General features: G+C 35.9%; 1 protein-coding gene across 1 annotated transcript in view; it reads left to right on the top strand.

Annotated features, from left to right (window-relative positions):
* Nucleotides 1-14561, top strand: part of LOC148839507 (metabotropic glutamate receptor 1-like) — a 98533-nt gene that overhangs the window by 70876 nt on the left and 13096 nt on the right. Inside the window, exon 3 of the mRNA XM_088938432.1 lies at nt 7314-7549. Within this exon, the coding sequence (XP_088794558.1) occupies nt 7314-7549 (236 nt within the window). The remainder of the gene's footprint in view (nt 1-7313; nt 7550-14561) is intronic.

The following is a 14561-nucleotide window of genomic DNA, read 5'->3' as shown; positions in this document are numbered from 1 at the left end:
TCATTAGCGAGTTTCAGAAATCAGTTGCCTTTTACCATAAAGTGAAGTATATTTTAGCAAATACCTCAACCCAGATGTTGTATTCATACTAAAAGTATGTATTCATACTGTGCAGTATATACCCACATCAAACATTCTGCTGAACTTTGAGGACACATTTTTTTCTTTGACTCTGAGGACATGAAGTGAACTGTGTTACAGTATTCTACCTAGCAGCCTCTCATGAACTCTCCTGAGGAGATATACTGTCAAGTTGTGCAGCATCTCTGTAGATTGCATAGTGACAACAAGGACAGCTCATTCCTTTATAGTACTATGCTTTACTCTTGGCCTTTCTTTCAGCTGCAGTGATTTTGTTTAGCCAGAGGTATGCAGATAAGCTGGGACCTTACATAAGATGTCAGCAGCCCACAATGTCTGACAGCACCATAATGATAGAGGTAATAAGAATAAACTTGCTGTAGGACACATTACTGAGGGTAAAAAAATAATTTGGTCCCCAGGAAGTCTAAGAGTGTCCGAAAAAAAAATATGGCAGGACAAAAACAAAGTGTGAAGATGTTTTTAGAGTTGTGAGAAAGGAGGTCATAGAACTCCAGAACCACTGGGGCAGGAGGCATGCCAAGTTGTGAAAAAAGAAAACAGTGGAGGAATGAAAATACAGGAGAGAGCTGGCATAGGGGTTGATGCATCAAATGCAATCCTGTATAAAAAAGAACAATATCATTGATACTGATATTGATATAATTACTGATGTAGTGAATCATCAATAATCATGGATAAAAATACATTTAAATATCTAATAATTTTAGGAAACAACTGCACTCACACACCTAAAAATGCATCAGAAACCAAACTATTAGATGCACTTTGCAATGTAAAGCTTTCTCAAGACTTCACCTTCAACAGGTTAAATAATTTCATCACCTGTGCTCAATCCATTCTCTCACTAATTAAATAATTTAGTGATTTAGCACTACAGTCTAAAGTCACTTTAGAGCATCACAGTTTTAAATTAGTTTTAAATGATCAATTGATCAAAATGATCAGTCAAAAACATTTAATAAGTACACATATACTGTACTTTATTTTTTCTAAAAATATGTATCCATAAACAAAATGGTAAGTTTTTATGCTTAATATTTATGCAGTTGATATAGCTATAAAAATGTAGCAGAACAATCTACTTTTAAAAATAACTTTTCAAATTTACACTTTTGGCTTAAATACACATTTCAGAAACCATAATATCCTTGGACACCTCTGCCTCATGTAATGTACTCATCGATTTCAATTAATGGTATGATGCACTTTTATGAATTACACAAACATTGTGTGAAGGAGCAAAGTGATATCAAGACATGCATTGTGTCTAACATTGCAATGAGTGAGAATTTTAACAATTAAATAGTTCTTATGTATCATATGTACAGTAAACACTTCTTACAATAATTTAAATGGGATGACAAAATTTATGAATATGCCCTACGTATATTGTTAAGCAATATGCTATGTGCTGATCAAAAAGACATTTTGATGATTCTTAAGAAACAAAATGAATTTTTGGCAAAGGCATCAAGTAATAATTTACAATTGATTTGAACCACAAAAGTCTTACCCAGTGTCACTGAACTGCACTATTGATTATATGGTACAAATAAAATAAAAGAAGCATAATGAAAGAAATGAGTAATGAAAGAAGCATTGTAATGATTACTATTCATGTGAATTTAGATTTAAAAACATTGAATGTCCAAATAAATTACCCATTCAGAACAAAAAAACAGAAATAAAGAGGGCTTAATAAAGACACTTTTCTAGAGAACAGGTTAAACCTTATACTCCAGACATTGCAGGTTCAAGCCTGGGATATATCATTAATTTAATACAGTGTATTATCTGGATGACCCAAGAGCGGGCACAGCCAATCAGCAGTGCAGCTCCAGTGTTGGGTAGGGTTGAGCCAGCCTTGCCACACAACAGTACTTCCTGACAGTCTCTGGTCCCTGTGAGCTCACAGTTCTCTCAAGGAAGGATATTCCACTCTTCCAGGCAGTTCCAACTGTCTCATAAGGCACAGTGAAGCATCAACAGTGGGTGTGTTTGGAGGAGAATGAGGTTAATCACGCTGCACTAGTACAGGGATCATAGCAGTGAACTGAGTTCAATAGCTGGCAATTTGAAATTGAGAGGGTTTTTCACAAATACATCACAATTACCAATTTTAAATCTAAAAAGATCATAGTGCAGTCTACTAGATTGAAAAAGATAAATTATAGTTACTAAATCAGCAGCATGAAAATGCCACTAGAAGAGAGCAAATGTAGGTTCTGAGCGCTGCTTGCCATCTACTTGAAAGATATTTCTAAAGTGGAACACAATGAATAAATAAAACCACTTTGATAGCCTTTTAATGGATCCTGTCAGGGCTTAACTCTTATATACTCTCTGGAGAGGGCTGAGTTCATGTAGAAAACAGCTGCACTCTTGATGTGAGAGATCTGGATGCAGAGAAAAGGGAACACACATTTATTTAGCTAATTTATGTTTCTAAAAGTAATCAGGGCAGTTAAGTTGCAGGGGGAACAGCCACTCTGAGTTAAGCAGCTGTGTTGCCTGTTTGGAAAGTAGTGCTTTTTGCAATGTTGTGAGGGACTGGAAGGGAAGGGCCACTTTAAGTCTGTTAAAGCCACACCAACCAAAAACACAGGATATATCCTTAATCTCTAGTGAAAGATTCCAAAATAGTTAAACAAAAATAAATAAAAAAGTTACAAAAGTAGCTTATTAATCCAAGGATTTCATCCAGCTATTTCTGTCAAAGGAGGCCAAAGTATCAGCTTTAACATTATGGCTGTGTATTTTGTTTCATATTCGCACAACCATATGGGTAAAGAAGTGCCTCCTGTTAGTACTGTAGTTTCCACCAGTATCCTTGGAGCTCCTTTCTGTCCAGATCTATGGAAGAAGAAAGTTATGGTAACATTTTAAAAATTAAAATAGTTGAGAAATAAAGGATAAATACCATAGAGCTTTATGAAAGCATTTAAAAAGGCTCATAGACCTTATATTTTTATTCCAGTTATTCATTTTTGGAAGAAGTTTGAGTCTCCTTTAGATAAAAATAAGCCAAGTGTTAAGGTCATAGTCTGGGTGTTAGAAGACTATTAGTGATTGACAATATCTTTATTATAAAGAATTTTCTTTGTGGGCAATTTGCAATACCCATTCCATATCATGACTATTACTATTACTATTACATTATTATGTAAAAACATTATATATTATATACAGCATTATATACAGTATATATACAGTATATAACAAAAACCATGAGAAGTTATTGGCTCGTTTTCTGCAGTGTCATAAATACAACTCCTGAAACAGTACATATACAGTACAATGATGGATAAATTGTATTGTTGAATACAACCCTAGTGACAATTTTAGAATGGGAAATTTCTTAATGTTGTTGCAGAACTAAGCAATAATTACTGCCCATTAAGATGAAGACATTCAATAAAATTTGGACATATATGAAATAGAATGAAATACATTTTCATACAGTCAAATATTTTTCTAAGCACAAATGACGGTAACTCAGTTTCATAAAAATCCAATCATGAGACATGCCACCTTCCGTTTCTCTTGCAGCACATGTTCACTTTGTAGTAGACTAATTGGTTTATCTGAGAATAAAGTGCTTATTAGCAATAAACTGTTAATTGTACAGGGAAATAATTCTACATCTGAAGGCCCATGCCATGAGCTACAGCACATAGAGTGAAATTTCATAATGTTTAAGATTTGGAACAGTTGGAATTCCCCAGTGGCTCAAACAGTAAAGGCAATAGCCTGTGGCACACGGTGAGCTCTGTACTTCAGATGGCACTAGTAAGCATGCATACTGTAGTTCTGCAGTCAAGCATGCATCATATTGTGTCTAAGCATGCATCATTCTCTCCAGATGATGAGCAATTCCAGTGTTTTTTAAAGTAATCTGTTCTATAGATATGATCATGTAAAACTGTGTTGCATGCTGCACATGTACTGTACAATAAGGTCTTGAAATTGCTTCTGTCATAAGAGAACCATTTCATGATGTTGCAAAGGACATTATTTCTACTTCAGAAGCCGTTTGATGTCCCCGAAAGATAAAATTGTATATTACCTTTAATTTATCTTCTCTGAAGTCCCTGTCATCTGAAGGGAAAAACGCAGAGCCATTACTGTGAGATTAAAAACACAGTTCAGTTTCAGACTGACTACAGCATGTTACCTCTTGGTTTCTGCACTGTCTGTGATATTTACAGTTTATTATATCCCTTCGGGATATCTGCTTTCATTTTGAGAACTCACTCATGGATAACTTCCTCATTAATAGCATAATGATGCTCCACTGTGTATACTTTATTTGGTATAAACTTACAGTATGCTTTTGTTATTGTTATTTTGTTTAATTTATTTTGTTTTCCTTAAGGAAAACAACTATAAGGTTGTTTCTCTGAAAAGAACACTGAGTTTCCTTGTCAGGACAAAAACAAAGTCCTGACAAAAAAAACAATGTACCTGGTCAGTACAGGGGGTCCGCATTATACAGTACATAGACAAAAAGTAGCGTCTTAAAGCGAATCAACATAATAGGGAGAATTTCCACCCCATTAAGAATACACAAAAGTAATGGGGTTTAAACCATTAAACTGTTATTTTTTCTTTTAAGAATATTTAATAGAAATATTTTCCGTGTCTTTAAATATTTTTTTTAAATAATATAAACCTTTATATTTTTGAGCAATGACACACACACAAACATTTTTACTGTAAAAAGCATTGAACACTGAATATTGAGTTGCAACCTTAATGTAACTTTAAACGGATGTTTTTAAGTTGTTTTTCATTCTTGATAACCTGTTATGGTATCAGAGAAATTCCGTTCACGTCAAGACTCAATTCAAAGCTTTACAACATAAACATAATCTGTTTCATTTCTTAAGTAATGATACACGTGAAATATTTTTTTTGCAAAAAGCATGGATATGTAAACATCGAATTTTAGTCTTAATTATTTTTCTTAATTTGAGTAGTTGAGTTTTGCTTGAGATAAGAGTTAGAGAGAATATTAATTGGAGGAGGATGATGGAGAGGCAGATGAAGAATCACCAACTGTCATTTCACCATCACGACTGTCTTGAACCACTATAATAGGATACATAGTCTGAGGTTGTTGCATCACATGAAGAGGTTCCTACTTGTGTTTCTTGCGTGAGTGTTTCCAGTGGTGTCTTTTGTGGTTTGAAGAAAGAATCCAAAATTGGTCTACTTTTCTGATGTTGTCTTGCTCCATAGATTTTCGTGTAGAGTGCCAAAGAATCTCAAAAGACTCCTTGCCACATTTTCTCAGCAATCAACTAAAGTGTCATTGTTTTGAATAATGTCTACTCACACCTTAAATGACTTACTGTAAGTGGGGGGAAATTTAATAAGTGCAAAACAAAGAATAGACTGGTGACTTATAATGGGACTGTTTGTACTGGGAAGGGAATTTCAGTTTGTTGTAAGTTGGTATAGAAGTGGGTGGCAATCTTTGCTCTGAACCAGAAATTCCAATGTACAGTATTCCTAGTGTGGTGACTGGGGACAATGTGCCTAATTACTGGGACTTTACGTTTCCATGTAAAGAATGGGCTTGTAGGAGAGTGCCACTGAATTCCGCATTGGGGTTTAACAGTTTGACCTACCTTAAGATACCTTTTAATTCATCCATTCATCCATTTTGTAAGCTCTTCTTCCAGTTCAGGGTCATGGAGAAGTCAGAACTGATCTCAGCAAGCAACTGGTGAAAAAGGCTGTCCACAACCTGGACAGGGCAGAGGCCCATCACAGGGCACACAGACACATACAGTTACACCAGGGCCAGTTTTCCCAGAAGCCACTTATTCTACCTATGTGTCTTTGGACTATGGGAAGAAATCAGAGCACCCAGAGGAAACCCAAGCACACACAGGGAGAACATACAAACTCCAAGCAGATAGCACCCCAGGTCCAGAATTGAACCAATGGCCCCAGTACTGTGAGGCAGTAATGCTAACCACTAAGCCACGGTGCTGCCCACTTTTAATCAGCAAATATTTTCTCATCTGACCATGTGCTGTATACAGACGCTGCAGGCACATAATTGTCACCGCACGTAATTCCTTCAGTGGTGGAAATACTAGGATGCTTAGTCTATCTGAAGCTCTGTTGTATCCTTTTGAATGAAGAGGCATTATAGTGAGCACTACTGTATATACTAGGACAATTGTGGTTAGCTCTTTTGTTGCACAAGCAATTAACTTCCTTTTTTTCTCTCAGTCTGACTCCTCCATAGTAGCACTTCTGTGTTACGTAAAGACCAAATTGTGTTTCTTCCCTTTTTGCCACTTAAGTCACTGAGTCATTTTAGTGGGTGAATGCAGAATGATCAGTGCCATGAAGAGAAATGCAGCTTTGTACCAGAATTATAGTGCACCTTCTTGGTCTGTCTATGCTTACTGTTAATTGAACACTTTTGAGATATTTTCTTGAAACTTTGAGAAAGCTGTTTGATGATTTACATATTTATCAAGGTATGGTGAGGACAGAGATCTTTAGTGCTTCTACATTTCTCATGATATGAATGACAGAACAGGACAGGAGTAATCCTGTAAACTACCTCTCTGGGAGCTTAAATTCCATTTCTGCTCAGCGCTGAAGAAAGAAAGAGAGAATATCACAGGCTTGTGATTAATCCATATTGTAAGCAGTAAATCAGTGAATAATCAGTTCTCTGCTCATCCTAAATAGAAAAAGAGTCCTTTAAGTTTTTTAGTCCTATATGGTAGGCAGCTCCTGTTTATGACTGAAATTATTAAGTTTAGCATTTTCTTTTCTTTTATATGCATTGGGAGTTAACACAGACAATATCTGTAAAATAATTAGTTTGGAATTTTGTATTATTAAATTTAATCTGTTGCACATTTAGAGCACATTTAAGAGCTTAAATATCTCTTCATGACGATGTGGTGTTTCCATTTTGCTCACCAAGACCATAAAATAATCTAATGGTTAGATAAAGTTTTCTTATTTAAATGTTTCCTTACTAGCCCTGCCTCCATCCCTCACCCTAACTGTAATTCCTCCCAAAACATCACTGAAGACTCTGGCTCTAGCTCTAGCCCTAGGACAAACCTTGACCATGTGGCAGTTGCAGCCTGCAGAAGCTGTGCATCTTCAGATAATCTCGCAGAGTGTTTAAGTAAATATGTCAGCAACCTGTGTTTCACTCTGTGTTTCAGCGACGGCTGGGCAGACCGAGATGAGGTAATCGAAGGATATGAACAGGAAGCAGTGGGCGGTATCACCATGAAACTGCAGTCGGAAGAGGTCACCTCCTTTGACGATTATTACCTGAAACTCCGGCTCAACACCAATACTAGGAATCCGTGGTTTCCTGAATTCTGGCAGCATCGCTTTCAGTGCAGAATCCCTGGACACCCTCTTGAGAATCCCAACTTCAAAAAAACATGTACAGGTAAAACACACTAAAATGCTGCAGTGAGAAATTATTTTTCTGTGAAGATTAAAATAACAGCACTGTTGCCATGATGTTGTACCTGGGTTGCAAAGCTTTGCTCTATGGGTGGTAGAAAGAAGGAAAAAATGTAAATATTGCTTACAGATCACACTGCTGTTTTTAAGAAGACTTGCTAAGATGGCTGAACAAATTAGGGTGCTAAAATGTCTGGTGGATTCTGTCTGTGACTTGTCAAGCAGACAAGTATTAATCACCCCCGCTGAGTTGGATTAACTGGTCTTCTGAGTTGCCCATCATTTTAAGTTGGGATGAAAGGATACGTGTATAAAGCAAACAAGTTACACTCTGAACCGATTTACTGTAGCTTATACATGCTAATATTAATGGCAAATACTTTCTACTTACATTGCTTTGAATTTGCTGGTCAAAATATGATCTAAATAAATTATGCCAGTCTTACTATTTTTAAAAAAAATCACTTTGAAAATAGTTATATATAGTATTATGCATAACACATGAGCTCAATTTATTAAGGTATGGTGAGGACAGAGATCTTCAGTGTTCCTACAGTATATTTCTCATGATATGAATGACAGAACAGGACAGCGGTAATCCTGTAAACTACCTCTCTGGGAGCTCAAATTACCTTTCTGCTCAGTGCTGAAGAAAGAAAGAATGGGAGAATATCACAGGCAAAATATGATCTAAGTAAATTAAACTATTATGCCAGTCTTACTACTTTTTAAAAAATCATTTTGAAAATGGTTATATACAGTACTATGCATAACAAATGAGTTCAATTTATCAAGGCATGACGAGGACAGAGATCTTTAGTGTTCCTACATCTATCATGATATGAATGACAGAACAGGACAGGGATAATCCTGTAAACTATATGCCTGTCTTACTACTTAAAAAAACTCTGAAAATGGTTGTACTATATACAGTACAGGAACAAGTAATAGGTTTATTCCATGCTGAAAAAAAGAAGAAAGAACACAACGTTTCGGCTGTGGAGCCTTCTTCAGGTGTGAGAGAGACAGGGCAGTAGGCAAAGGTAAAGTAGCGGGAGAACAAAGGTTGGGAGGGAGGAGGAGTGAGAGGTGTGAGAGACCCACTTGAACTATATACAGTACTATGCATAAGAAATCAGCTCAACTCAGACACCCTTTGGTACAACAAAATGCTGTAAAACAAAAGGCAGCAGAGGGACTCAGGGATAAGCTGTAGTTGAATAAGTGGGCTGTTTATCTAAAAGAGAAAAGGATTTCAGAGTTTTAAGAGCACTGTATGTTCTAATAATATGAATGGGTTTAAGTGGGAAAGAAAAAAAACATGACATTTCTCATCTGAAGAAGTTACAAGATTCCAGAACAGCTGCTTTCTATGAGTCCCTCATAAACATCTCTTAGAGTTTCTTTGCACTATTACATACAGTACAGTATATACAGTATTTCCAGTTTCATGTAATAGGGGGAACTAAATACTACAAATACTGTATAAAATATAAACTGAAAGTATATTTTATATAGTATGCTGAAAGTATATTTTCAGAACAAATATACTTCCACCAATGTGTTATTTGTACTAAAACATGTAATTGCTGTTTCTTTTTTTGTGACCTACATGATAATGTTTTAAGTTTGAACAGTAACCTTCACTAATGGAGAATGGGTTTTCTAATGTTAGGATCTTTTTCACATCTAATTAGCTTACTGTAACCAATTGGAAACTTAAACTGAAATGAATAGTAAAGAGGTGAAAATAATATTTTAGATATATTGAAAGTAAAGTGCTACTGCAGTACATCTGCCCATATCCCATCAGCAAGTGTACTATCTGAAACATGTGTAAAAAATAAAAGTACTACATTAATTCTGTTTTATTTTATGGTCTTTTCTCTGAATTTTGGCATTTTTTTCTGAGTGGGTTATTTCACCCAGAAAACTGAGAAATTTTCACTCACTGGTTGTGTCATATAATGTTGGATAAGATAAATGCTCTGACAAATATTCATTGAATTAAGTGCAACACAATATTTCTTTGACTTTGTTTTAATCTATATATGGCATGGCAAAATATATTTTTACTAAACTATCATTCATCAGTTTGATTTAAACATTTTTCCACAAGAAAACCAAAGTGAAGTCACCAACATGAGTTAAATATTTATTAATTATTGTTCTTTTCACATTTTTCCATCTGCCAATGTGATAAGAAATATGTTAAAGAAAGATGCTCTTTATTTTATCTTGTAGTCCAAATAGTTTGCTTCTGTAATGTTTTTGCACCTACCAAAACAGTGGAGGTTACAGAAATACAGAACTTTCTAAGGGTCCATCACAGTTTGAAAGTATCACCCAAGGATCGAAAATAATTAGACGAATCCAGCATACTTTAAGCACTGAAAAATCAGCATATCAGTAATAATTATACAATGCAATGGTTTAGCGTTCACCGAATACTTAATATTTGAATAGTTGTAGCAGATTCATAAAAGTGCTTAAAGTATATAAATAGCCAATAATACTAAGGGGTTTATTTATATATTTAATTTGTAGGAGTTTTGTGAACATACTGGAACAATCTATTAATTGTAACAGTTGATCACGAGGTGATTCTTTTATGGCTATTAGAGGATCAATCGTCAGAACAATCAGCAATGCACACACATAGATTCAAATACACGGTACATTTATTAATACATAAAACTGTGCGTATAAATACATATACTGTAACAGTCTGCCTGGATACAGATGCCAGATCTTACTGTGAGGGTTATCAGAATACAAAAGATAAATATATAACCACGAAGAGATACAAAACAAGGAAGTAGTTCAGGTGGGTACTGTAGCTATGTCAGCATGCGTAGGCTGTAAAGGAACAAGTAATAGGTTTATTCCATGCTGAAAAGAGAAGAAAGGAAACACAATGTTTCGGCTGTGGAGCCTTCTTTAGGTACTAGTCTTCACAGTGGTGCCAGCAAATTCACGAGGTCTTTTGCTGGAGGCTCAACCTCGGGCTGATCTGTCTTTACGCGCGGGCTTCCCCCTGGCTCGGCTTGGAACAATTTTGCAAGTCCCACACTCAAACAACAGTGGCAGAAACGTGATTAAGTCTGAGAGCTCAGCAGTGTCTTTTAACTAGAACAAAGACGGGCGATGGTTGGTTGAGAGTTTGGCAGGCGTTTGAGACCCACGTGGGGTTACCATGCCCTGCAGGTTCCTGACTGGTTGGTCAACTGTAGGAAAGAATAACATTGACCTCTTCACCCTAGGAGCATAAACCAGGTGTTTGTAAGGTCCGGGTGGGTCTCCCAGACACTCCGGCGCCAGGAGTAGCCCATCCATTATGATAGGTAGGCACATCCCTGGTTGCCTCCAGATACTGGGAATTGTTCCTTATCAGCAAGAAAATACTTTAAATCAGAAACAACATGGGATGGCCTGTGTGTGTCCTGCTCCACAGAGATGAGAGAGAGAGGCCTCCCTGGGAAAACACAGAAACACTTAATTCTGGCTTATTAATAAGCATTGCCACTACAAATTAAAAGAGTAGCAATACCTGCTTAATGTGTCTGAACATATCTAAGTAAGTATTTTCTTGTTTGTTTCAATCATTTTCCCCTGTGATGCTTTATTAAGTTTATTGCTGAACAATTTCATTTCTAAGCTCAGACATCAATCCTTTCAAGTGACAAGAGGAAAATAAAAATCAAATGTTAGTATTTTGGTGGTAAATTTGTGAAAGAAACTTCTGAAATTAATTAAACATTATCTCTGCTGCAGTATTATCAGTGCAGCAGATTGTATCTCCCTTGAGTGGTTGTTGTATTAGAATATTAGAGATTTCAGATCTTTAGTTTCACAATTGGGTGTGAATAGTTAAAGCTAAACTAGAAGATATGAAACTATAAAGAAACAAATAGAGCCATGCTGTGACTTACTAAATTTACCACCTCATGTTGGAGTCTAGACCAAGGGTGTCTAACTCAATTCTTGAAAGGCCTAGTGTTTTTCTTCTTTGTTCCACCCAAAGCTCTCTGTTATAGTACATTTAATTACTTTCTAAGTTACATAATTGTAATACGTCTAACCGGACTCCAGATTGTTTTCTAATACACTAACTTTTAATTAAGTGAATGTTTTAACTCAAATATTATAACTGTTAAAAATGTATAAAATATCCTACATGGGACAAAGTAAGAAAAATCTATCCATCCTTTTCATAATTACTTTATCTAAGACAGGATTGAGGGTACCAGACCCCGGCAAGAAATACGCCAATCCATTGCCGGGAGGCAGACACAAACAGACACACACACACTCACCCAGGGACAATTTTTCCAGAAACGAATTAATCTACCAGTAAATCTTTGAACTGTAAGAGGAAACTGGAGCACACTCATGTAAACATGGGGAGAACATACAAACACCATGCAGATAGCATCCTAGGTTTGGAATTGAACCTAGGACCCCAGCACAGCGAGGCAGCGATGCTAACCACTGCATCACTTTTAACACACTTGGTGAAATATTTTCTCATATTTAAAAAAATATGTATAATATATAAGAATATATTTCAGTAATTGTGTCCACACCCCTTATGTAGATAGATTAAAATGGTAAGTTTTGGCAGTATTGAGTGATACTACTTCTAACTGGCTTAATGTACAAATAATACAGCATTTGCTTCTTTCAGCAATCATGCAAAGAAACTTAATGCACATCTTTAAGACAGCATTATGCAATAGAAAAATAAAGAAAATAAGATAAGATACAAACATGACAAACTACTTGGCCCACCTGGCCCATTTGGCAGTTAGTAGCCTATTGATCCAAGGATGTCATCCAGCTGTTTATTGAAAGAAGTCAGGGCAGCTTGTTCTGTACTCTTAGAAAGGAAGCCAAAAGAATGTACTAGAATGCTTATTTTAGAACATGTGATGCTTCACTTTGCCAGTATTTAATTATAAATAAGATTAGATCTGTCCTGAATTTCAAGAGGTACAGTAAATAGACTTGAATTCATATTTAAGAACTGTTATGTACTTGTGGACAAAAAAATAAAAAAAACATTCTATTTTGCTTATCCTATTTTAAACTCCCTGATATAAGAAATAAAATGATTCTTAATTAGTAGTTAGTAGTAGTTAATTAGGAATTAGTAGTGGGTATATGAGACCTAAGATGAACCACATGCAGAGCAACAGAGGTAGATGAGACAGGGAAACACCAAACTATCCCTCTGACTATGGAAATGCACTGTGTTGTGCATGCATGGGACAGGCAGAACGGACAGGCAAGGAAATCAGGGAGCAAACACAGTCCACGTTTGTCACCATTCGTGGTCGAGCAGGCAGGGTGTCAAAGCTGGTGAAAGTGATATGAAATATAGTCCAAGGCACAGAGGAAATCCCATAGGTGTGGTCAGACCTACATGAGGGTCAGATCCAGGAAACACAGTGAAAGTCTATAATAAAGTGCATTTCTAGAAGATATTGTAATAAAAACAAACATAATTCAAAGCCAAGAAAACACAGAGAGGTAACAAGCCAAAGTGTGACCTGGTGATGAGGTAATAAACAAAGCAAAAGTTGGGATTCCAAGCAAGGCAAAGCTAGGGAAACAGAAAAGATTTGAGAGACTCAGAGTAAAAAAACTCTGTAACAGAACCCTTGCAGTGCTAGGAGTCCTTAAATATTCTGCACCACCTGGTGCGGACATGGATGTATGTTGCCCACAGGTGATGCAGATTTCCCATCAGAATACATTTCCATGGTAACAGGCACAGAGTGACAGGGGGTGGATGTGTGGCCAGCTACCATGGCAAACACTACAGTAGCTCACTCTGCAGCTCTGCAGCAGGGGCGAGCCTGACAGATTCAGTACAAATAATCCATCATCTAGACTCCCTGTTGTGAACTACAGAATTTTACTAAGCTCTAGATTTAAAGAAAATTAAATGGTATTTCAGTGCATGGAAATGTTTACTGGTTGAATGCATTAGTACCCTCTGACCATTTAATTATTTTTTGCCAATTTAGTTTGTTTTAAGATTAATAATTATTGGATTTTAATGCTTTTACTACACAGTAGGTAAAACTTTTGCATAATAGTAATGGTTCAGTTCTATTTCAGTTAATTATATATTGTGTTTTGTTAGAGGAAGCCATGATTGTAAAAACCCTTGTGACAGCATTTAAAAATTAGTTTTCATTTTGCACAAAATGGATGTGACAATAAGTATTTGTAGACTACATGTTGTAAAAACATCCATTAGAACCAATGTTCAATTGTCAGTTTGGGATTTTGTAGCATTACAACTTCTAATAAAACATCTGAAAAACACCCATGTTATTGTCTTCTACAAAGACACAAGATACACAACACAAACTTCCAAACGTTTTGTATCATTCATGCATCCGACATGACCAAAATACTTTATTTCAGCAACTTTTGTACCTCTCCTAACAGTATTAACTATCTTGTACATTTTGTTACTGCAAAGAGTGACATTGTCATAGCAAGAAAGAATGATTGTTGTAACAACAAAACAAGGCAATTTTGTAAAATACACATTTTACAGTCCCTACAGCTGCTTTATGATGTGCTAAAAGGCCTGGTCCATTTTGTACATGCAGTAGTTAACTCTTAGAAAGCTTCTGTGTTTCATTATTCATCTTATAAGATGCACAGTGAAAATGCTAGACTTAGCAGTTGCTCCTGAGGCACATATATAATGTAATCTACTTCTTAAATTGCAAAATATTGAGCCCACGTAATGTGATTTCTTAAAAGTGTCAGTATCTGGCATTTGAATTGAGTTAAAAATCCCATAATGAATATATGAGAAACGGTATAAATAGCCATTTGAAAGACGTGATTTAAGACATGACATCTGATGTAAGAACAGCATATAATGAGGATTATACCCTGCTTTACTCATAAAGATTACCTTGTTGCTTTTGGTATGATTGGCCCATTTTTGATAAAAGCTCAGAGAATAT

Source organism: Atractosteus spatula, chromosome 2 (genome assembly GCF_055471065.1).
Source record: "Atractosteus spatula isolate fAtrSpa1 chromosome 2, fAtrSpa1.hap1, whole genome shotgun sequence".
NCBI lineage: Eukaryota > Metazoa > Chordata > Actinopteri > Semionotiformes > Lepisosteidae > Atractosteus > Atractosteus spatula.
This window is presented reverse-complemented; position numbering and strand designations above follow the sequence as displayed.